This window comes from Salvelinus alpinus, chromosome 10 (assembly GCF_045679555.1).
Source record: "Salvelinus alpinus chromosome 10, SLU_Salpinus.1, whole genome shotgun sequence".
In the NCBI taxonomy this organism is placed as follows: Eukaryota; Metazoa; Chordata; class Actinopteri; order Salmoniformes; family Salmonidae; genus Salvelinus; species Salvelinus alpinus.
The window spans coordinates 49,394,977-49,420,723 of NC_092095.1; the positions used below are offsets into that span (position 1 = coordinate 49,394,977).

The window sequence follows — 25,747 nt, forward strand, 5'->3', positions numbered from 1 at the left end:
AATATATCCATTATCCTTGAAGATCTTATTCTGTTGACACTCCAAAATGTCCCAGTTACATTGCAAATGGTCCTTTTGTTCGATAAATTCCTTCTTTATATCCATAAAAACTCAGTTTAGCTGGCGCGCTTCAGTCAATAATCCACTCGGTTTCCCTCCGTCAAAATGCATACAAAATTAATCACAAACGTTACCAATAAACTTATCCAAACAAGTGAATCAACATTTATAATCAAACCTTAGGTACCATAATACGCAAATATACAATCAAATGTAAGACGGAGAATCGTTATTGTCTTTACCGGAGATAAACAAAAAGAACGCGCTCTCTCGGCCAAGCGCTTGGAAACACTACAGCCAAAATGGGAGCCACTTAGAAAAACTACAACTTCTCCCTAATTTTTCCAAAAACCAGCCTGAAACTCTTTCTAAAGACTGTTGACATCTAGTGGAAGCCCTAGGAACTGCAATCGGGGACGATTTCGCCCTATTATAAAAGTGCCAGGCATTGAAATCAGTGGTATGCTGAAAAAAAATAAAAAAAGGTTTGTCCTCTGGGTTTCGCCTGCCATTTCAGTTCTGTTATACTCACAGACATTATTTTAACAGTTTTAGAAACTTTAGAGTGGTTTCTATCCAGATCTACCAATTATATACATACCCTAGCTTCTGGGCCTGAGTAGCAGGCAGTTTACTTTGGGCACGCTTTTCATCCGGACTTCAAAATACCACCCCCTATCCCAAAGAAGTTAACCTCTATGGAATCGATGCCCCCCCCCCCCCGAGGGATGATTGAGCTAACATGCGCTAATGTGATTAGCATGACATTGTAAGTAACAAGAACATTTCCCAGGACAAAGACATGTCTTATATGAGCTTAAATTCTTGTTAATCTAACTGCACTGTCCAATTTACAGTAGCTATTACATTGAAAAAATACCATGCTATTGTTTGAGAGTGCACAACAAAAAAACGTATCACGGCAACTGGTTTGATACATTCACATCTGAAGGTAAATAATGTACTTACATTCAGTAATATTGCTCTGATTTGTCATCCTGAGGGTCTCAGAGATAAAATGTTGCGTAGTTTTGTTTGATAAAATACATTTTTTAATTCAAATGTAGGAACTTGGTTCTACAGTTTGAACCCCTGCTGTGTCTGTCCCCCCCCCCCCATCTAGATGTGTGAAGGTTACTGTCTTTTCTGTAGGGAAGCTAATTATCCATAATTTATGACATTCCTGGGAGTGTGTAAACTGACATTTTTTATTGTATGTTCTCTATAGTTATGTACTTGAAAATGTATCAATTGACCAATTCGGTACATTTGGGCAGACGTGATACAACATTTCGAACAGTAATGCAATGGTTCATTGGATCAGTCTAAAATGTTTGAAATACACTGCTGCCATCTAGTGTCCAAAATCTAAATTGCGCCTAGACTCCGAAGTGATATAATGGCTTTTCTCTTGCATTTCAAAGATGATGGAACAAAAACAAAAAACAGAAAACGCATTTGTTTCTTTCTTTGTATTATCTTTTACCAGATCTAATGTGTTATATTCTCCTATATTAATTTCACATTTCCACTAAACTACAAAGTGTTTCCTTTCAAATGGTATCAATAATATGCATATCTTTGCTTCAGGTCCTGAGCTCCAGGCAGTTAGATTTGGGTATGTCATTTTAGGCGAAAATTGAGAAAAAAAAGGTCCGATCCTTAAGAGGTTTTTAAGAGAAAGGGAAGGAAGTTCCTAGGAATTTAAAAGGACAACATCTTCCTACAGTCTTTAGGAAACTCAGAAGTATACATATTGGAATAAAAAGTAGTGAAAGTAAGATTGATTAATTTGGGAGGGAAGGGTACAAAGTTCACTGTTTATTGTCCCTAATGACATCAATAGATAACAAATGTTCAGTTTGCTTCAGTTTCATTGCCAAGTGCCTACTCAGTCTATTCGCGTTCTCATAGTCATTCTGTCTCGCTTTCAAATGAATAAATTCAGCCCTAGAACTAGTCACCATCTTTTTCTCAGTTTTAAATGTGGTGAGTTATCGCTGCCCATCTTTGTTACTTCCCATAATGTATGTGGGCCTACCCCTGGTTGTGCATTGACATGTAAGAAATCATTCATGGCAGTCAAAATGTAGTTTAAGAATTCCCTACCACCATTTCTTAAAACTTGTGAATCCTGGAGAAATCTCAAAATAAATCAATAATGGAGAATGGTCAGATAACAGCATAGTTAAAATCTCTGCATGGGATGTACATTTCAGAAAAACAGGGGAGGTGAAGACATAATCAATTGGTGAGAAAGACTGATGATGGGGAGAAAATAAGATCATCTCTAGTACAAGGATTTCCTAGGGGCCAGGCATCCACGGTGTTCATGTCATCTAAAAAGGTCTTAATATAATTTGATGGTGCCCAGAGTGCCAAGATATTATCACTGGTGGTATTAATAGTAGGATCTAGAGTCTAGTTCAAATCTCCCCCAAGGATGGTCACTGAGTCTGGGAAGTCTAACAATTTAAGCTTCAGGTCTTCAAAAAAGGATTTATCAAAAGCATTGGGTGCGTAAAGGGAGGACAAACATAATGTAGTGCCATTAATAGTAACAGAGGTATAACAATTCTGTCTATCAGTGTCTCCCCCACAGACCCCCACCTTCATATTAAGATTCCACTTAATTACAATCATAGCACCTTCGGTTTTGTTTGGGGCACAAGAGTAGGCTATTATATTATCAATAGACTTCAGAACATATTTTATATCAGTGGCTTTCAAATGGCTCTACTGTAGGTAGCCGATATCAATATTTTTACATTGTAAGTACTCTAAACAAGTTAAGACAAATCAAATCAAATCAAAATGTATTTGTCAAATGCTCCGAATACAACAGGTGTAAACCTTACAGTGAAATGCTTACTTACAAGCCCTTATCCAACAATGCAGTTTTAAGAAAAATAAGTGTTGAGTAAAAAAACAAACAAAATAACAGTAGCGAGGCTATATACAGGGGGTACCGGTACAGAGTCAATGTGCAGGGGCACAGTTTAGTCTATCCATGAGTTAGCTTGAGATGTAAATATATCCAAGAGCCTGTGATTTGAAAACAGATAGTAATACTGTTTAGAGAGACACGTAAAATAAAAACATAACATAAAACCCCAAATTGATCGTGCAGACTACAATTGTGAATGCATACAATGCGACGGACCGCAGACCTGAGTTGGCAGTCCCTTGGATGCTGACACAATGTGTCGACGCCATGCAAACCTTCCCTGTGCTAGTCTACAAGTGTTGCGCTATCATATGGGCTGCTTAATTATCCATATATACTTTAAGCCAAACATTTGTGAAGATTTCCTATCTTTTCATTCAAAATCTTTCTCTCGAGTCGCCACTTCTGGTTATAGACCGCACATAGGCTACACGGACCCATAGAGATGTATTATTGGCGAACGTGCAATCATTGGAAAACAAACTGGACGATCTACGATTAAGACAATCCTGCCAACGGTACATTAACTGTACTATCTTATATTTCACCGAGACGTGGCTGAACAACGATATGGATAATATAGAGCTGGCTAGCTTCTCCGTACATTGGCATGACAGAGCAGCTACGTCTGGTAAGACAAGGGGCGGGTGTGTGTGTCTATTTGTCAATAACTGCTGGTGCGCAATGTCAAATATTAAAGAAGTCACGAGGTATTGCTCGCCTGTGGTAAAATACCTCATGTTAAGTTGTATACCACACTATCTACCAAGAGAGTTCTCATCTATATTATTCGTAGCCGTCTATTTACTAACACAAACCGATGATGGCACGAAGACCGCACTCGTCGAGCTGTATAAGGCCATAAGCAAACAAGAAAATGATCCTCCAGAAGCGGCGATCTTAGTGGCCGGGGACTTTCATGCAGGCAAACTTAAATATATTGTCATAGATTCCAGTCACCCAAGTCATAGACTGTTCTCCCTGCTACCACACCGTGATTGGTACCGGAGCGCCCAAGTCTAGGACCAAACAGCTCCTTAACAGTTTCTACCACCAAGCCAAGACTGCGGAACAATTAATCAAATGGCCACCCAGACTATTTATATTGACCCCCCCCACCCACCTTTGTTTTTACACTGCTGCTACTCTGTGTTTATTATCTATGCATAGTCACTTTACTCCCACCTACATGTACAAATGACCTCGACTAACCTGTACCCCCGCACATTGACAACCTTGAATATATTACATTCGTTTTGATGGTAGCAATTCCAAGTTCCACACTGTCATACGACAGCCATAAGTGTAGCAAAGCGAGACGATTTACTCAGTGGGTCTCTATACTCCTTAACTGCTCTGCCTATGAGACCAGACCAGAACAGAACAGGATCTAACAGCCACTCAATATCTCTGACATTAATTGGTTTGATTTGAGCCCTGGGAAAGGGAGTGAAGGGGACAGAAAGCCCCTAAAGACCACACTGTGTGACTTCAAAGAGCACTGTAGCACTGATTTGACACTTGAACTGAAATTACACTATATATACAAAAGTATGTGGACACCCCTTAACATGAGTGGATTTGGCTATTTCAGCCACACCCATTGCTGACCGGTGTATAAAACTGAGCACACAGCCATGCAATCGCCATAGACAAGTATTGGCAGTAGAATGGCCTTACTGAAGAGCTCAGTGACCTTCAACGTGGCACTGTCATAGGATGCCACCTTTCTAACAAGTCAGTTCATCAGATTTCTTCCCTCCGAGAGTTGCCCCAGTCAACTGTAGATGCTGTTATTGTGAAGTGGAAACATCTAGGGGCAACAACGGCTTAGCCGCAAAGTCGTGGGCCACACCAGCTCACAGAATGGGACCGGCGAGTGCTGAAGCGCGTAGTGGGTAAAAACCATCTGTCCTCGTTTGCAACACTCACTACCGAGTTCCAAACTGCCTCTGGAACCAACGTCAGCACAATAACTGTTTGTCTCACCATGCGCAATGCCAAGCGTCAGCTGGAGTGGTGTAAAGATTGCCTCCTTTGGACTCTGGAGCAGTGGAAACGCATTCTCTGGTGTGATGAATCACGCTTCACCATCTGACAGTCCGACAGACGAATCTGGGTTTGGCGGACGCCAGGAGGATGCTACCTGCCCAAATGCACAGTGCCAACTGTAAAGTATGGTGAAGGAGGAATAATGGTCTGGGACTGTTTTTCATGGTTCGGGCTAGGACCCTTAGTTCCAGTGAAGGGAAATCTTAATGCTACAGCATACATACCAGACGATTCTGTGCTTCCAACTTTGCGGCAACAGAATGGGGAAGGCCCTTTTCTGTTTCAGCATGACAATGCCCTTGTGCACAAAGCAAGGTCCAGTCCATAAATACATGTTTTGTTGAGATCGGTGTGGAAGAACTTGACTAGCCTGCACAGAGCCCTGACCTCAACCCCATCAAACACCTTTGGGATGAATTGAAAGGCTGGCTGTGAGCCAAGCCTAATTGTCCAACATCAGTGCCCAACCTCACTAATGCTCTTGTGGCTGAATGGAAGCAAGTCCCCGCAACAATGTTCCAACATCTAGTGGAAAGCCTTCCCAGAAGAGTGGAGGCTGTTATAGCAGCAAAGGGGGGGCCAACTCTATATTAATGCCCATGATTTTAGAATGAGATGTTTGACAAGCAGATGTCCACATACTTTTGATCATGTAGTGTATTTTGACAGAGAGGGAGAGAAAGGGAGAGAGAGAGCGAGAGAGAGAAAGGGAGAGAGAATGTGTGTGCCTACATGCTCTAAGTTTGTAAATCAATTTCCAGGTAAGGAGTATGAAAGTCATGTCAGTAAATGTGTAAACACATTCTTCTTCTTCAGTGTCCTGACTTCAGAAGGCCCAGGGATATATCTGCAGATTGGGTGACTGGCAACATTTACTGGACAGACCACTCCAGGATGCATTGGTTCAGCTACTACAACGCCCACTGGAGGAGGCTCAGATATTCCATCAACGTGGGCCAGCTGGGAGGGCCAAACTGCTCTCGTCTCATCACAGACATCGCCGGGGAGCCTTACTCTATCACTGTTAACCCAGCTCAAGGGTAAGATTAATCCTTACATTAATTACATTTGAGTCATTTAGCAGATGTTCTTAGCAATTGCCAATTAGTGCAATCAACTAAAGTTGCTAGGTAAAACAACCACATATCAGATTGCCAATTTTTGGACTATATTTTCTCTTTGGGCAGATACACAACAAATTATGCCTGGCCCTCTGCCCTGTCCTTATTACCTGCTATAACAACCTGTTCTTCCTTTACTTACTTCCTGTACTTCCTATAGGATGATGTACTGGACAGTGGTAGGAGACCACTCCCACATCGAGGAGGCTGCCATGGATGGGTCTATGAGGAGAATCTTAGTGGAGAAGAACCTCAGGAGACCCAGTGGTAGGTGCTCTCGAACTTCTGGTCATGTGACATATAACAATACCTCCAGGAAGCACCCATAAGCAGGATGTATGGAGCGGTGTACTTGTATGTTCATTTTCTACATATCATATCTGTTCTGATCAACATCCTGTTCCTTTTAGCGTAGAGTGATACATTTTGATGGAATGCAGCACTTGTCAGAAGGAACGTTTGCCGCACTTTACAACAGTTCATATAGAGCGACCGGTATGTTTTAAATCTTCACAGGACTTGCCATTGATTATTTCAACCAGCGTTTGTACTGGGCTGACACAGAGTTGTCTGTGATTGGGAGCGTTCGGTTCGATGGATCGGATTCTGTGGTGGTGGTGAGCAGCACTCATGGTGAGCAAAGCACAGACGAACACAGAAGACATGCATGTCCTTAACCCTTTACACTCGTTGAAATTGGCCTATGTGGACAGGGCTGAATGTAAATGTTTCCGACAGAAGAAATATGGAAAGCATATGCATGACCATGGTAGCAATTAAAAGGGAACCGTTTGGGGATTATGGGAAAATGATTAGACTAAAGATGATGACACAACAGTTCACCTAACACAAGACTGAATCCATTACACTGTTGAATTGATGTGCATTTTACATTTTTTGTTGATAACTAAATCTGAAAATGCATTCAGATTGGATACATTCAGTAACATGATAAGAATATTCTTGGGAAATTTGGGGTAGGTGCAACATAAGACAAAAAAATGACGGGTTTGAGTGAGAGGTCTTACTGGTGTTTCCAAGTGGTCACACACCTCTCCAAAGTTTGCACAGATCCTAAGTCATTTCAATGAAGTCAAATAACGTCTTCAACTATAAGGTCATGTTTTTGAGCTGTGCTAGCTGTGCCGTTGAGGAATTAGAGCAAGCACACTTGCAGTTGTTTTGTTTGGAACACAGCCCTGCATCCCCACCTTTACACAAGTACTGTTGTTGTTTGCACAATCCAAAAATGGTCCATTTTATAAATTGTAATCCGAGTCAGGTGGGCATGGCTGGTTGAAAGCTTGTTCTATTGCCAACATGACTAGCTAAATGATAAAATACGATCTTACAGTGTTAGGCTTTCTCCAAGGCAATTCAGAGAGGCAGGTCATCATATGGAAATGTGAAGCGCGCATTTTGGACTCGCGGGTGTTTGGCATCAAAGCAGTATTTTTTTTTTTTTTTATAATCCTCAACATCTTGTCTTTCAAAATACATCGAGTCATCTTAATGTATGGCCTTTCCCTCGCTCAGACAGCCAAGAATGTGCTAAAGTTAGCGGGAGGGATGGGGGTGAAATATCGCGTGTGGTGCTCAAGTTCAGAGTTGCTGTCAGTCAACCCCCATACAGAGCTCTGATGTCATGTACTGCATAGCATGTTACTGTACAGCCTGTATAGCATGTTACTGTTACTGTACAGCCACTTCTTTCCAATGTGGGCGCTTATCAGCGTCCAAATCTGCCATTTTCAACCCTTATACAGGTACGAGAGGAAAGGCCTACGTTGCAGGTTGCATCTTCTTTAATTGTCCATTCCCTCAAGTTGTTGTCATTCTTATCAAATGCGCTCGGCTCATCCCTTCAAGGGTGGAGGGTAGAGCAATAAAACATTTTGTTAAATATTATTTTATATTATTTGGAATTTAGATGAATTATTGAAGGACCCATTTTCTCACTTACTAGTCTAGTGTTACAGTTGTTACCACTTGTTCTGTCCCAAGGTCTTTCCCAGCCTGTAAGGATTGATATCTTTGAGGACTATATCTATGGGATCGGGACGAGGAATGATGTCTTCCGGGTCCATAAGTATGGAAAACAGCCAATGGAACGGCTCCATCTGGGAGTAGAGAGACCCTCCATTATCTTGGTCCTCCATCGATTCAAACAGCAAGACGGTAGGCTTTATCAATCACTTTCTCTTTCCCTATTTTCTCTCTTTCTGTCTCTCTCACTCTCACTCTAAGTCTGTCTGTCTGTGTCTCTCGCTCTCTCTCTCTCTCTCTCTCTCTCTCTCTCTCTCTCTCTCTCTCTCTCTCTCTCTCTCTCTCTCTCTCTCTCTCTCTCTCTCTCTCTCTCTCTCTCTCTCTCTCTCTCTCTCTCTCTCTTTTTGTCTCTATCTTTGTCTCTCTCTCTCTTTGTTTCTCTCTTTGTCTCTCTCAATATCCCTGGCTCCCTCTCCCTTTCCTCTCCTATTCCCTCTCTCCAATGACTGCTGGCAGTTGTTTGTTTACTGTCGTCTGGTTCTGTGGGTGTTCTGTGAGAGTTGAATGACAATGTGGTCATCTGTTTGGTGGGAACTGTACTGCATGCCTCTGTATGCCACTTCTAAGGGCCAGTTGAAGCCCTCCCTGATGCATCATTATCCCTAGCTCCAGCCCAGCGGATCACACTGTTGTTCTCTCTCTCAGTTAAACACAATAATAAAGGATCTCATGTTTGACTTTGAAAAGTTTGAGCCTTTCATATGACAGAATATGACTTTCTCTTAGTGTGTGTCATCTTGATATTCATTATTTTTGTCTGGGTTACATAGTGCATTCGGTGCTGTCTGTGCATTTTACACTAACTGCAACCAGCCAGGTCCACTCAAACGACACAGTGGTACAGATTACAGTCGTCTATGTACTACACTCTACAAACTCACACATCCTCCTTTCTAACCTTTATCCCATTGGACGTGTCAGTGTCCAATCCGTGCCCAAGGATGGACTGTGATTTCCTGTGTCTGCTCAACCCTGCCGGAGCCAGCTGTTTCTGTCCTGAGGGGACCACGCTAATAAACAGGACTTGCAGGGACACCAACACATCAGGTACATTAAGACACCAATGTGTTCGGTATAGTACGCCTACCTGTCAACCAGCTAGCTATGCAATGAGAAGGGACACTAACATCTCAATACAGTAGGCTGCAGGGACACTAACATCTCAGTACAGTAGGCTGCAGGGACACTAACATCTCAGTACAGTAGGCTGCAGGGACACTAACATCTCAGTACAGTAGGCGGCAGGGACACTAACATCTCAGTACAGTAGGCTGCAGGGACACTAACATCTCAGTACAGTAGGCGGCAGGGACACTAACATCTCAGTACAGTAGGCTGCAGGGACACTAACATCTCAGTACAGTAGGCTGCAGGGACACTAACATCTCAGTACAGTAGGCTGCAGGGACACTAACATCGCAGTACAGTAGGCTGCAGGGACACTAACATCTCAGTACAGTAGGCTGCAGGGACACTAACATCTCAGTACAGTAGGCGGCAGGGACACTAACATCTCAGTACAGTAGGCTTAAGGGACACTAACATCTCAGTACAGTAGGCTGCAGGGACACTAACATCTCAGTACAGTAGGCTGCAGGGACACTAACATCTCAGTACAGTAGGCTGCAGGGACACTAACATCTCAGTACAGTAGGCTGCAGGGACACTAACATCTCAGTACAGTAGGCTGCAGGGACACTAACATCTCAGTACAGTAGGCGGCAGGGACACTAACATCTCAGTACAGTAGGCGGCAGGGACACTAACATCTCAGTACAGTAGGCTGCAGGGACACTAACATCTCAGTACAGTAGGCTGCAGGGACACTAACATCTCAGTACAGTAGGCTGCAGGGACACTAACATCTCAGTACAGTAGACTGCAGGGACACTAACATCTCAGTACAGTAGGCTGCAGGGACACTAACATCTCAGTACAGTAGGCTGCAGGGACACTAACATCTCAGTACAGTAGGCTGCAGGGACACTAACATCTCAGTACAGTAGGCTGCAGGGACACTAACATCTCAGTACAGTAGGCTGCAGGGACACTAACATCTCAGTACAGTAGGCGGCAGGGACACTAACATCTCAGTACAGTAGGCGGCAGGGACACTAACATCTCAGTACAGTAGGCGGCAGGGACACTAACATCTCAGTACAGTAGGCTGCAGGGACACTAACATCTCAGTACAGTAGGCTGCAGGGACACTAACATCTCAGTACAGTAGGCTGCAGGGACACTAACATCTCAGTACAGTAGGCTGCAGGGACACTAACATCTCAGTACAGTAGGCTGCAGGGACACTAACATCTCAGTACAGTAGGCTGCATGGACACTAACATCTCAGTACAGTAGGCTGCAGGGACACTAACATCTCAGTACAGTAGGCTGCAGGTACACTAACATCTCAGTACAGTAGGCGGCAGGGACACTAACATCTCAGTACAGTAGGCTGCAGGGACACTAACATCTCAGTACAGTAGGCTGCAGGGACACTAACATCTCAGTACAGTAGGCTGCAGGGACACTAACATCTCAGTACAGTAGGCTGCAGGGACACTAACATCTCAGTACAGTAGGCTGCAGGGACACTAACATCTCAGTACAGTAGGCCTGGTCACCCTGCAATACTTTCATTTGATCCACCTCCAACTGAGTCTGGATCTTTCATATATATCTTTCCTATGCTGAGTAAATTGGAGTGAAAGTGAAGGTACCACGCAAGCAGTCCTGCATAGAACAGTCAGTACGGCCCATTTGAGTTCCAGCCTTTTAGAAAGGTGGGTTAATCTACTCGTTAGATATTAATGGGAGCAGGTCAAGGTTGCCATGGTTTTAATCTTAACACGTGGGCATACATCATTTGCTTTCAGGTAAAATGTGTCGCCCCGCCTGCGAGAACGGAGGGCGATGCATCACCAACGAGAAGGGGGAGCTGCGATGTTACTGCTGGCCAAATTTCTCCGGGGAGCGCTGTGAAGTCGACCACTGTAAAGACTACTGTCAGAACGGGGGCACATGCTCAGGCTCTTCCATAGGTAAGCCTCTTCTGCTACTTGTGTGGTGTGTGTGTGTGTGTGTGTGTGTGTGTGTGTGTGTGTGTGTGTGTGTGTGTGTGTGTGTGTGTGTGTGTGTGTGTGTGTGTGTGTGTGTGTGTGTGTGTGTGTGTGTGTGTGTGTGTGTGTGTGTGTGTGTGTGTGTGTGTGTGTGCTCCCTGCTCTTCCACTGGGACCTCCAGGACAGGAGAGGGCGCTCATCCATCCATGACTATGGGAAATGAGCGTTGGGACCTGGTTGGGACCAAGGCCCCTGTCCTGTCAGCCAATGAGATCCTTCCCACAGATGCCAGTTCTGCTGTGACAACTTCTGGCTTCATGATTGATAATCTGCTTCTAAATAACTATCGCTCTGCATCACGTGTCAAACTTATTCCATGGAGGGCAGAGTGTCTGCAGGTTCACTCCTCCGCCGTACTCGATGGATCAATTAAGGTCACTGATTAGTTAGGAACTCCCCACACCTGGTTGTCTAGCTCTTAATTGGACACCGATCTAATGGAAATAACTCAAACCAGCAGACACTCCATGGAATGAGTTTGAATCTCCTGCTTTATGTAGTTGTTGATTGGACATTAGTGAGCATTTGTGCCAGTGTCTCCCGGTGTCAGGGAGCCATAGGAAAGTGCAGTTAAACATCCCTTAGTTTGACTACCCCTGAGAGATGTATCTGAAAATACAGCATGTATGGCCCCACTTTGGTATTGCATTAGCGGAGACGTCAGTACCACCATGACTATGCACGGCACGCTTCATGTGTGGCATAGCTATCTATTTTTGAACAGTTGTTAAAACACATTAAAGTCCCCAAAGTCCAGGTTCCGTTCCAGGTTTTTTTTTCTTTTCTCTTCAGAATAAATAATTGAGAGTGGAGATATAAATAAACGGCGTTGATCAAGCTTCTCTCTTTTCTTTCTCTTCCGAGGACATTTTTTGGGGGGGAGGAGTTTGAAGCGAGGAAATGAGGCGGTCAAATATGAACGCGTGAAATAACAGTTAAATGTTAGTGTTGGCATGGCGACATCAGTAACAACTTACCTCTTGGCTGACAGATGGAACATCAGGAGAGAGAGCACACACAGTACGTTTCTATTCATCCCAGTCAGGAGCGGGCAACAGATGTGGTATTTCAGATGTAAGCTCTCCAAGCGGTCATAGGACCAGTGTGAAACCAGTGTGAAACCAGTTGAAATCCTTCCAGTGCAAATAGACATGGCTGTTTAGAAAACATTGGACCTTGGGGGTCTCTTTGTGGACATCCCCTTGGATGGGAAATGGTTTTCAATCTCCAATATGAAATGTGAGAGAAATCACATCTGCCTTGTGTTTGCTTGCTTTCCCATTATGACGTTGGACAGTGGACATGCTTGTGATTATATTTATATCAGCTAAGCAATTTGGAGCCAATTTCAATAGAATGTCAAATAAATCAAACTACACCCCCCTCTATCTCTCTCTCTCTCTCTCTCTCTTCCTCCCTCCTCCCCATTCTCTCTCTTTCCCTCTCTCTCCCCTCTCTTATTTCCCTCTCCCTCCCTCCTTCCCATTTCTCTCTCCCTCCCTCTCTCTTTATCTCCCTGCCTCCATCCATCTATGTCTCTCTCTCTCTCTCTCTTTCTCTCCCTGCCTCCATCCATCTATGTCTCTCTCTCTCTCTCGATATCTCTCAGGGCGGCCTACATGTCGTTGTGCTGTGGGGTTCACAGGGCCGGTCTGTGAGAGGAAGGTGTGTGATAACTACTGTCTGAATGGGGGAACCTGTGACGTCAGCAGGGGGAACCAGCCAGTGTGTCGCTGTATGGCTGAGTTCACTGGGGAGCGCTGTCTCTACCGTGAGTCAGATACACACACACACACACACACACACACACACACACACACACACACACACACACACACACACACACACACACACACACACACACACACACACACACACACACACACTAAGATTGGCCTGAAAGCAATCGATCAATATTTCGTGTTGCATTCAGTCTCCGCAATGAGAAGAGAGGGGTTTGTGGTTTCCACATTTACCACAACACTAAAAATGAGTTGGAATATTTTGTCAGTCTCCTCATATCTGGCGGTTTAAAATAAGTTTGATAGGAACATCCCTTCAAAAGCTGCTTGCTTGCAACGGCTCAGTATCAAGGGCTGAACAAATGGATGTTGCACTGACTGACACAGTGGAAGACCAGGAATGTAACACATGAAATACATAAGCTTATTTTTCTCCACCTTGGTTCCAGATATCTGCCATCACTACTGTACCAATTCGAAGGCTTGTACTCTGTCAAGCAAGAGCCACGTGGAGTGTGTGTGCTCAACCAGGTATGAGGGAGTGAAGTGTGAAGTGGACCGATGTCTCCAGTGTCGAGGGGCACAGTGTATTGTCAACTCGGAGACAGACAACGTGTCCTGCAAGTAAGTATCGTCTGAGTACAATAGGTCACACTTGATTTGGATAGTCCAAATAGTCAGATGGTCATACTATCTGTTGATAAGCAACTGCTTGCTAAGGTTAGGGTTAGAACAGGTGTTAGGGTAAGGATAAGGTTAGGGTTAGAACAGGTGTTAGGGTAAGGATAAGGTTAGGGTTAGAACAGGGGTTAGGGTAAGGATAAGGTTAGGGTTAGAACAGGGGTTAGGGTAAGGATAAGGTTAGGGTTAGAACAGGTGTTAGGGTAAGGATAAGGTTAGGGTTAGAACAGGTGTTAGGGTAAGGTAAGGTTAGGGTTAGAACAGGTGTTAGGGTAAGGTTAGGGTTAGACAGGGGTTAGGGTAAGGATAAGGTTAGGGTTAGAACAGGGGTTAGGGTAAGGATAAGGTTAGGGTTAGAACAGGTGTTAGGGTAAGGATAAGGTTAGGGTTAGAACAGGTGTTAGGGTAAGGATAAGGTTAGGGTTAGAACAGGTGTTAGGGTAAGGATAAGGTTAGGGTTAGAACAGATGTTAGGGTAAGGGTTAGTTTAGGATTAGAACAGGGGTTAGAGTAAGGGTTGTTTTAGGGTTAGGGTTTGATAGTTAGTTGAAATGTTACTGATACTCTAGCGATATCTAAATAAAGTGATATAGAATTACTAGAATGGAACATTTGACTGATACCCATCACAGAACATTCACTTGAAAGGAATATCCGTTCTAGTAATTATATTTCTGTGGATGCTGCCACATGTCAGCATTCTCCTGTCTCCATGGTTCAGGGCTTGCGTCATCAGACAAATGCACAAGGTTTTATAAATGCCTTATAAATGTGCTTTGTAATGCTTCATGAAGTCGTTGCCATGTTCCTTTCCTGTCCTTACAGCTGCAGTAACGGCAGAGTGGCAGCCACCTGTCAACTGTGTGATGGATACTGTTACAACGGAGGAACCTGTCACCAAGACCCTGAGACCAGCCTGCCGTTCTGCCAGTAAGTCAGCACAATTGTTTGTATTTCTCTATTGATTATATTTCTTTCAATTGAGTAGGTTGTCATCGTCAGTTGTCGTCATCAACTAGTGGCAAAAGATCAGAATTGGGCTGCCGGTGTAAACGCGGCCATTGTGTTTGTCTTCATTCTGCTTTCAGTTGTATCACACACACACAGCACTGATACAGTACAATTAGTGGTATTGAAAGTGGTTGTGTGGTTTTGCTGTGAGAGACAGAGCAGGTGCTGTAGTAGAGACTGGATACTAAAATGGGAACGTAGTAGAAAACAATGAGGTCTCACACTGAGGTGGCTTATTTCCACGTTTTTCCAAGAGAAAAGGGTTTCAGGTTTCCTTCCTCTCTTGCAAATTATATGATCTCCTATATTAAAGTATACAGAGGCTTTTGGTTGTGTTTGTTTCTGGGGCTTGCATCACTCACAAGAGGCTTTTCAAAGTTGATCAATCCTTAGTTGCATCATCCATTTTTTTTTTCTTTTGAAATTACTCATATTCAGTATTATACAGTCTGTATAGCCAAATTAATAATATATACCCATTGATTCTTGAATAATATAACGTATAAATGCCTCATGAGCATAGTTCAACTGTCCTACCCCATCAGAACCCAAAATATAATCTTATTTTACTCCAATGTTTGTAAACAATGTAAATGTAAACAAACACTGTATATCCTTAAAACATTGTTAAACTATAATTGTGAAATCATGAACGGTCAGCCCTTGCATCCATAGCTCTGGCTATCAATTTGAGAGTGGTTACATTTCTCCAGGCCCATCCCTCAGCCTATTACCAAAACAGAGGCGTTTTTTTTTTGTTTAGTTCGTTTTTTGCTTTTATCCTTGTCATCCAATTGCTTGTTGTATTGGGTTGGTAGTGGAGAAAGACAACACGTACCTAGAGGGCTTTACACTACCGGTCAAAAATGTGAGAACACCTACTCATTCAAGGGTTTTTCTTTATTTGGACTATTTTCTACATTGTAGAATAATAGCGAAGACATCAAAACTCTGAAATAACATATATGGAATCATGTAGTAACCAAAAAAAGTGTTAAATTAATCAAAATATATTTGAGATTCTTCAAATAGCCACCCTTTGCATTGATGACAGCTTTGCACATTCTTGATATTCTCTCAACCAGCTTCATGAGGAATGATTTTTCCAACAGTCTTGAAGGAGTTCCCATATATGCTGAGCACGTGTTGGCTGCTTTTCCTTCACTCTGCGGTCCGACTCTTACCAAACCACTTCAATTGGGTTGAGGGCGGGTGATTGTGGAGGCCAGGTCACTCCATCACTCTTCTTCTTGGTAAAATAGCCCTTACACAGACTGGAGGTCTGTTGGGTCATTGTCCTGTTGAAAAACAAATGATATTCCCACTAAGCCTTTCAAGAAGGGATGGCGAATCGCTGCAGAATGCTGTGGTAGCCATGCTGGTTAAGTGTGCCTTGAATTCTAAATAAATCACAGACAGTGTCACCAGCAAAGCACCCCCACACCATCACACCTCCTCCTCCATGCTTTACGGTGGGAAATACACATGCGGAGATCATCCATTTACCTACACCGCGTCTCACAAAGATATGGCTGTTGGAACCAAAAATGTCAAATTTGGACTCATCAGACCAAAGGACAAATTTCCACCTGTCTAACGTCGATTGCTCGTGTTTCTTGGCCCAAGAAAGTGTCTTCTTCTTATTGGTGTCATTTAGTAGTGGTTTCTTTGCAGCAATTAGACCATGAAAGCCTGATTCACACAGTCTCCTCTGAACAGTTGATGTTGAGATGTTTCTGATACTTGAACTCTGTGAAGCATTTATTTGGGCTGCAATTTCTGAGACTGGTAACTCTATTGAACGTATCCTCTGCAGCAGAGGTAACTCTGGGTCTTCCTTTCCTGCGGTGGTCCTCAAGAGAGCCAGTTTCATCATAGCGCTTGATGGTTTTTGTGACTACACTTGAAGAAACTTTCAAAGTTCTTGAAATGTTCCGTATTGACTGACCTTCATGTCTTAAAGTAATGGACTGTCATTTCTCTTTGCTTATTTGATCCGTTCTTGCCATAATATGGACTTGGTCTTTTACCAAATAGGGCTATCTTCTGTATACCCCCCTACCTTGTCAAAACACAACTGATTGGCTCAAACGCATTAAGAAGGAAAGAAATTCCACAAATTAACTTTTATCAAGGCACACCTGTTAAGTGAAATGCATTCCAGGTGACTACCTCATTAAGCTGGTTGAGAGAATGCCAAGAGTGTGCAAAGCTGTCATCAAGGCAAATGGTGGCTATTTGAAGTGTAAAATATATTTATATATAAAATATATTTTGATTTGTTTAAAAATAATTTGGTTACTACATGATTCCATATGTGTTATTTGATAGTTTTGATGTATTCACTAGTATTCTACAATGTAGAAATTAGTAAAAAAAGAAGGAAAAACCCTTGAATGAGTAGGTGTTCTTAAACGTTTGACCGGTAGTGTATGTGTCATTCCATAGATCTCAAACAACAATCTGTGGGCTATTCCTGCAGTTGAACTTATTTTGCTCCCACTTGGCGTGACATTGGATGGATTGCTTGCCATAATGCTTTGCTTTCTCACCTGAACACGCACACATCCTATGGAAACACTACGATGGAATAGGGCCTAGCTCCATCTGTTCGATTTCATACTCCGTATCCTCCAATACGTCCGAGCTGGTGGACTGTGAGAATGTATTGTGCTCTATCTACTTTTATCTATGTGTCCAAAATGGCACCCTATTCCATATGTGGACCCTGGTCAAAAGGAGTGCATTATATAAAGAATAGGGTGCCATTTCAGACGCAGACTTTGTCTCTGTGTTCCTCAATATATGATTCGTTCATGTGGCGATAATTTCTCTGTGCTGCAGCTGCACGCCTGGGTTCTTGAACCAGCGCTGTGACCAGCGGGCCAATCCGTGTGATAACTACTGTCAGAATAAAGGGATTTGCACGTTAACTGCCTTAAACAAACCCCAGTGCAAGTAGGTCTGACTTTTACCCCTCCTCTCTGACCCTCCTTCCTCATCTCCTTCCCTCCTCCTCTCCTGCCATTTCCCGAGACCAGCCCTCACTGTCTCACTATCCAGCAGCATCCACTCTGTACATCACTCCCCAACTCAGACTCTCACCAGTACCTCTGTCTCTGTCTGTTGTCTAACATATTGTACGATAGAACCCCTTACAGCACATGTTCCTCGTCCCCTCATTCGCAGCACAAGCACACCTTACGGTTCTCTCTTTGCCCTAGCCTCTCAATACATGTCGTGAAAACAGGATAATAACCCAGTCGCTAAGTGATCGAGAACAACTCTCTGCAGCTAAGCATATTCCCAAGCAACAAATGGTGTGATTTATATAGGTCAGCTACAAGCTGTCATTCCCTTCAGGACTATGATTCATGTGGTACCTGCAGCGAGCCACAGTCCCTCTAATGAAAGTTTGATTAAATGCTGCTTACAGTCTATTTAATATTAGCTAATATCATTTCATCATCATGCGGTCCCCCTTGTCAGATTACATATAGCGTAATTGCATGTCTTCCTATCCTCTGGGCAAGGGAGGGGAAAGAGAGAAGTAGTAATGGATCACTGTCTCTGGATTACATCCAAACCTTGATGAATCCCATATGGCACCCTATTCCCTACATAGTGCACCACTTTTGACCAGATCAAAAGTAGTGCAAAATAAAGGAAAAAGGGGTCCCATTTGGGATGCAGACTTCGTGTGAGATTATGCTTATTTTCTTTAACTCGATGAGGGAATGAATTATGCATGCATGTTCCCTGAGACTTTACCAAATGAGGAGATGAAATTAAGAGATGTGTGTGCGTGTCACAGGAGACTGCTGAGGGGAGGATGGCTCATAATAAGGGCCGGAACGGCGCACCTGGAAACCATGTGTTTGTTGATGTATTTGATACAGTCATTACCACGAGCCCGTCCTCCCTAATTAAGATGGCTATAGTGTGTGTACACCATAGCCTTCTTGTTAAAGAGACTTGGTTTGACCAAGAGACATTCATACTCATTGTGACTTTTCTAGGTGTCCAGCTGATTGGTCAGGTACACAGTGTGAGAGACCTGCCCCCAAGAACAGCCTGTCTGGCAACATCAGCGGGGGTGAGTAGTTATCGCTCGCTCTCTCTCACAAACACACAGAAACATACAGATGTAAGATCTTAATTTGATCACTCTTTTGTTGCTTAGAATGTGCAAACTAGAGTTTAAAAAGGCTTCTAAAGTTTGATGTCCATTACGGAAAATGTATCAACCCCTACAAAAATGTCCATTAATTATAATCCAGGTGATAATTCATATTTCCTGTTGCTGCAGGATTATTTTCCTGTTGTAGCAAACTGGCTCAAATTAAGATCCTGCATCTGTACAGACACACACACATTCACACACACAAACATAGACACACAATCCTACAAGAAAAAGACAGTCTATTTTCAGTTCTAAAAGTGCTATTGTCTGGATTTGGAGACCTTTTCAGGCTCTTTGAACCACCCTACCCTCCCAGAGATTGGTATTTGATCTTGGTCTGCAGTCTGAAATGTCACTGTCGACTTGCTCTCAGGGCTTAACTGTGCAGACTGAGCCTTTTACCTCCATAGACTGACTTTAACTTTAGCAGAGCCATAGAAATGCAGTCCCCATATGAAGAACCTTGTTGGAAAGTTATTTTTATGTTGGATGTTAACATATTGTATTGTTTCACTACAGAGAGGAGGGAAGTATGTTACGTATTGAACATGTTTAACTCTAATAGTTTGGTCTGTGTGTTACAGGAAGCATGGCCATCATTGTCCCACTGGTTCTGCTGGTGATTCTCATCACTACCATGGCCTTGGGGGTTTTCATATGCAAGAGGAAGCAAAGGTATGTCTTTACTTCTAAGTAGACAGATTCCAAAAGATACCCAGTCACTTCATACTACATACAGTGCCTTCGGAAAGTATTCAGACCCCTTGACTTTTTCCACGTTTTGTTAGGTTACAGCCTTAAATTGATTAAGTCGTTTTTTCCCCCTCATCAATCTACACACAATACCCCATAATGATGAAGTAAAAACAGTTTTTTAGTGTTTGCAAACAAGTGTTTGCTAATTAATTTTAAAAAAATGTAAAACTGAAATATCACATTTACTTAAGTATTCAGACCCTTTACTCAGTACTTTGTTGAAGCATCTTTGGCAGCGATTACAACCTCGAGTCTTCTTGGGCATGACGCTACAAGCTTGGAACATTTGTATTTTTGGGAGTGTTGCTGCACAGCTATTTTCAGGTCTCTCCAGAGTTGTTCGATCAGGTTATAGTCCTGGCTCTGGCTGGGCCACACAAGGACATTCAGAGACTTGTCCCAAAGCCACTCCTGTGTTGTCTTGGCTGTGTGCTTAGGGTCGTTGCCCTGATGGAAGGTGAACCTTCACCCCAGTCTGAGGTCCTGAGCGCTCTGGAGCAGGTTTTCATCAAGGATCTCTCTGTACTTTGCTCTGTTCATCTTTGCCTCGATCCTGACTAGTCTCCCAGTCCCTGCCGCTGAAAAACATCCACACAGCATGATGCTGCCACCACCATGTTTCACCGTAGGGATGGTGCCAGGTTTCCTCCAGACGTGACACTTGTCATTCAGGCCAAAGAGTTCAATCTTGGTTTCATCAGACCAGAGAATCTTGTTTCTCATGGTCTGAGAGTCTTTAGGTTCCTTTTGACAAACTCCAAGCAGGCTGTCATGTGCCCGTCTGGCCACTCTACCATAAAGGCCTGATTGGTGGAGTGCTGCAGAGATGGTTGACATTCTGGAAGGTTCTCCCATCTCCACAGAGGAACTCTAGAGCTCTGTCAGAGTGACCATCGGGTTCTTGGTCACCTCACTGACCAAGGCCCTTCACCCCCAATTGCTCAGTTTGGTCGGGCGGCCACTTCTTCCATTTAAGAATGATGGTGGTCACTGTGTTCTTGGAGACCTTCAATGCTGCAGAAATGATTTGTTACCCTTCCCCAGATCTGCGCCTCGACACAATCCTGTCTTTGAGCTCTACGGACAATTCCTTCGACCTCATGGCTTGGTTATTGCTCTGACATGCACTGTCAACTGTGGGACCTTATATAGACAGGTGTGTGCCTTTCCAAATCATGTCCAATCAATTGAATTTACCACAGGTAGACTCCAGTCAAGTTGTAGAAACATCTCAAGGATGATCAATGGAAACAGGATGCACCTGCCCTCAATCTCGTGTCTCATAGCAAAGGGTCTGAATACTTATGTAAATAAGGTATTTCTGTTTTTTACCAACTTGTTTTCGCTTTGTCATTATGGGGTATTGTGTGTAGATTGCTGAAGATTTGTATTTATTTAATCCATTGTAGAATAAGACTAACGTAACAAAATGTAGAAAAAGTCAAGGGGTCTGAATACTTTCCCGAAGACACTGTACATTTGTGTGTTGTGTGATTATTGGTCATGCGTATCATAGTAAGCAGTCAGGAAGGTTTATAATGCTCTCCTAACCTCGTCAATATTATCATTCACAGGGGGAAAATAGTCCAGCGGCAGCCCATGGTGAATGGTGGGCTAAACGTAGAGATCGGTAACCCCTCGTACAACATGTACGAGGTGGACCACGACAATCACTCTGATGCTGGGAATCACCTTCAGCCAAGCTTCACCCTGGACCCACACAAGGTTTGGAAACGCTTACTCCTGTATCCTCCCTTTTCCCTGAGTTACTAACAAGGGCTACGCAATACCCACACTAGCGCACTACATAGAACGCATGCCCGATACATTGATTCAGTGGTATGCCAGTGTGGATATTGGCATGTAGCCAATAGACAAAGATGTATTTTATTCTATTCTGGAAGGTAAAACTGTAACGGTTGTGTTGTTGGGTTGGTGTGTGATGTTAACGTGGTCATTATGTGTTGTAGGGTTGGTGTGTTGGTGTGAGGTCTAGTCACCTGCACACTCTGTCAGTTCACCCTGACGGAGTTCGTCATCTCCCGAAGGAGATCCTTCCTGGACAGGTAAACTCCTTGTGAATTTTACTGTCCTCTCTGGGAGAGATGCTGTGTAAAAGCCTGCTGTATGTTGATACAAAGCCAAGGCCATTGGGCTCCAATCCAGGATCTCATGTTGTATTCATGAAAGCTACGGTAAAGGCTTCCTCCAGAATGTGTGTAATATGTGTTATAATTAAGCAATATGGCCCGATGGGGTGTGGTACTGTATGTAGACCGTATACCACAAACCCCCGAGGTGCCTTATTGCTGTTATAAACTCATTACCAACGTAATTAGTGCAGTAAAAATACATGTTTTGTCATACCCATGGTAACTTGTAAGTCGCTCTGGATAAGAGCGTCTGCTAAATGACTTTAATGTAAATGTAAATGTATATGGTCTGATATGCCACTGCTGTCAGCCAATCGGCATTCAGGGCTCGAACCACCCAGTTTTACAATTGAAAGGAACCCATCTGCTGTTGTTCCACATGGCTAGAGCTTGTCTACAGTCACCTGGTGGGATGTCAGCGACAGTGTCCTTGTCTTGCTTGTTAAGCAACAATAGGCTCTGGACGTGCTGCAAAATGCTTTATCACATTAATTAACACGGTCGATTGTTGTTTATACCCAAATAGGCTGGGCATCTGAAAGATACGAGATACTTTAATAACGAATGAATCTAATTTAAGTCATGTTGGCTTATGAAATGGTTATTAGCTCATCCTGGCCATGTTTAGTGTAAAAGTAATACTCTCCGTGTGTTGTTGTGCTTTTTTTCCCAGGCCATGAACTACTCCAACCCAGTATACGCTAAGTTATACCTTGATCAGGGACAGAACTGTCGAACGCCCGTCATCAACATTGAAGAGAGAAGAGAGCCACTCCCAAAGAAACTGGAGGCAACTATACGAGAGACAGTTACATAGCCTTTTACAGTACGCTATTGGTATAATATTTTATATGAGCTGTATAAATGTACAAAATGAAAAGGAGGATTTTTATATGTCCATATCACACTAGAATTGTCTGTTTTCATGTCATGTCTGAGGCAGCATCAGGCAACACTGCGATGTGTATCTTTTGCATTGCACTGAAAAACAGCACCTGAAAATGACCTTCCTTTCAACACTTTCCTTCAACTGAAGTAGTCCCTGCTATGAGGCTTTGAGCTCGCAACTGTTACCAGCCGATCACTAATCAATCGCTAATCAATGTGTCGCAAGGATAGGACAACAAAAAAAAGTGTACTATGGTGTCACAGCCTACATTCATGTATACGGTATTTACCTTCTCAAATGACGATAAAAGATGTAACAGAAGTTTTATAATTTTATATATGATTTATATATGTCCAGTTTGGCTTGGATTTTCTGACGAGATATTACGTGTAGTACTTTTATACAAAACTGTACAGTGCATCGCTATGTAATAAATGGGGGGTTCTCTTGACCTTTCAAGTATACTGCTGCTCATATGTATATTGTGTTGCTGTTTTGTATATAAAAATGTTTTGTTGTATGCCTCTGGTTCCCAAATTTGATTGCAAACAGGGCCTTTTGCTCAGACTTAAAAACATTGCAACTGAGTAAACATGTCTGGGCCCAGTTTCCCGAAAGCATCTTAAGGCTAAGTTAATCATTAGAACGATAGCATCTGGGCCCAGGACTGTTCCCTTACCTGTTGATTGTCTTTGGGGGTGGTAATTGTTGGGTCAGTAGGGGGCACTATATGTCCCCTAAGTTGTTTTGCATCACTGAATTCTTGCTAATGTCCTATCTTTCTCAGTTAAGCCACAGCACCAAAACCAGGGACCTGTTGTACATTATCACATTTTGGGATATATTTCCATGACCAGATATCTTCAAAAGCAACGGAGAAAAGTAAATGACTTAAACGATATGATCACTCATGAGAGTGTGTGGGGCACTGCTATATTCAATGTACTGTATCCTTGCGATCCGAATGATTTTCAGGCTCTACATGCACATTGATTGTGTTTTCCTTCGGGGATTGAGTCTCACAGCTCCTCTGTCTTCTACTAGGCACAGTTTAATTCCACTAGCTGCTCCTTATCTGAAAGCACACCTGCCCGCACACACTGCAGAGGGTTGGTTGTGTTGTCAGCCTCCCTGTGATTTTCCCCAACCTCTCTAACCAAGGGCCACGCAGAGTATCCAGATTGAAAAGGTGAGAGAAACTCATGGCTAGCAGACACCTTATTATATAATATATATTGAAAGTAGCTTATTTGCTGGGAGCCCTGCATTGCTGTATGGAATGCTACTCTTGAATGATGTCTTCATTGTCTTTTCATTGGTTGGTGACTCTCACGGTAGTCAACACTACTTGAAAACTTTCAATCATAGATAGATAGGCTCGTCCCTTCCTTTCTAACTAACAAGAAATCCATCAACGTGGATTCATCTCTCAATCCACCCATGCCACTTTGTAAGTCACTCAAAACAACAACACATGCACAATTGGCATCCAATATGTTGCAAAATGCTGTTATTGACATTCCATTCTTCAGTCCCATGTTTTCTCACAGTAAAAAGCTGTGTGACATCTGGTATTGTTCGAGGTCTAACGTTAGGCCTGGGAGCTCCTATGTTGTTCTCAGGGAGCGAGAGGACATCAATTGGCTTCTAGATAATGCCTTCTCCCCTGCAAAGTTAGCTTTAACTACCATGAGTAGGCTACTACTTTAAGTGCCACAGTCGAGAGGAACAACGTTTTCAAAGGCGCAGAGAGGGAAGTTAAGTATGATGATACATGACTTCTCATTGACCGGGTCTATCCCCAATTAAGCTTGTTAACAGCCTTTCCTCCTTCTTTAGGCAGCTATGTTTAGGTGCAACCAAAAAGGATTTGAACAATGCGATGAAACATGGTATTACTAGTGCTTGACCACAATAGTGTACGGCTTCAAAAGATATCAGCACTGAAGGACACATTGATTTTGCTTTCTGATGAGAGGCAGAGAGAAGGGTTGAGGGAGAGACAGAGGTATTGTTCGAAGACAGGAACACGATTGCCATTAAATGGTAAATTATATTTCAACGTTTTCTTATAAAGTATCTCTTTAATGAAAAACCTTACCTACCTACTTTTAGTCAGTCTGAAATTAATAAGCTACTATCACACAAACATGGAGCTAAAAGTTTGAATTAAAAGGCTAGAAACACCTGGGTTTTGTCATGGGCCCTATATTTAGACTAAAGACATCTCTTTTCTAAACCACCCACAACACACCTTGTACTTAGTGCTATTCTCCTCAGCTAAGCAGGAAGCCTACAATCACTATTTTCCCGTTAAGTGATAATACTTGTTTTGAGAATTCGTCTCTCCAGTCTATAACTTCATTTTGATCACAAATGTGGATTAAAAAAGACAGAGCCAGAACCTCCTCTGGAATATATTCTCGGGAACAGAGAACCTGGCCAGCTAAAACTAAAGTTGCAGTCTTTCAAAGATTATCTTGAATATAACCTTAGGAATACAAGAAACACACAAAAAATAAATACTTAAAAAAAAAAAAGATCTCCGATATCTGCCTTCGTCGAACACCTCAGATCATATGGGGTGGATATGCTGCTCTGCTTTCCGATCCTGTTTCAGAAGACCGTCTCCAGGAATGTGCTCTAGTGTATTATGGAAACATCCGCCCTTGCTGTGTTAATTGGCTGCTGGTATGCAGACTGTAAAATCTTAACCCAGAAGTAAAATCTTGTGCAATTTGGTCAGCTGCGCAGAATCTGTCCACGGGAGATTATGCAGACGGTGAGTAAAATACAGTTACAGTACGCCATGTTCTTTGCAATAATATTTGAGTTCCCTGTTATAATGTAATACTTGGAGTGTAAATTGACACGGCTTGTAAATATTGTATAGGTTACAGTTAGTGAAGATACACTATTAGACAGTACCAAGTTGTAGAAAGCCCAAAAGTGTTACAACTTCCCCAGTCTCCCCTACTTAGGCTAT

At 42.9% G+C, this 25,747-nt stretch overlaps 1 protein-coding gene across 1 annotated transcript in view; it reads left to right on the forward strand.

Moving 5' to 3' along the window:
* Nucleotides 1-23,281, forward strand: part of LOC139532141 (low-density lipoprotein receptor-related protein 1B-like) — a 208,340-nt gene extending 185,059 nt beyond the window's left edge. The window contains exons 76-89 of the mRNA XM_071329354.1: nucleotides 5,876-6,099; nucleotides 6,341-6,447; nucleotides 6,697-6,813; nucleotides 8,185-8,358; nucleotides 9,148-9,273; nucleotides 11,103-11,267; nucleotides 12,956-13,117; nucleotides 13,538-13,712; nucleotides 14,595-14,699; nucleotides 18,800-18,876; nucleotides 19,548-19,638; nucleotides 21,294-21,444; nucleotides 21,690-21,785; nucleotides 22,546-23,281. Of these exons, the coding sequence (XP_071185455.1) occupies nucleotides 5,876-6,099; nucleotides 6,341-6,447; nucleotides 6,697-6,813; nucleotides 8,185-8,358; nucleotides 9,148-9,273; nucleotides 11,103-11,267; nucleotides 12,956-13,117; nucleotides 13,538-13,712; nucleotides 14,595-14,699; nucleotides 18,800-18,876; nucleotides 19,548-19,638; nucleotides 21,294-21,444; nucleotides 21,690-21,785; nucleotides 22,546-22,689 (1,914 nt within the window). The 3' untranslated portion in view covers nucleotides 22,690-23,281. The remainder of the gene's footprint in view (nucleotides 1-5,875; nucleotides 6,100-6,340; nucleotides 6,448-6,696; nucleotides 6,814-8,184; nucleotides 8,359-9,147; nucleotides 9,274-11,102; nucleotides 11,268-12,955; nucleotides 13,118-13,537; nucleotides 13,713-14,594; nucleotides 14,700-18,799; nucleotides 18,877-19,547; nucleotides 19,639-21,293; nucleotides 21,445-21,689; nucleotides 21,786-22,545) is intronic.
* Nucleotides 23,282-25,747: the final 2,466 nt, after the last annotated feature.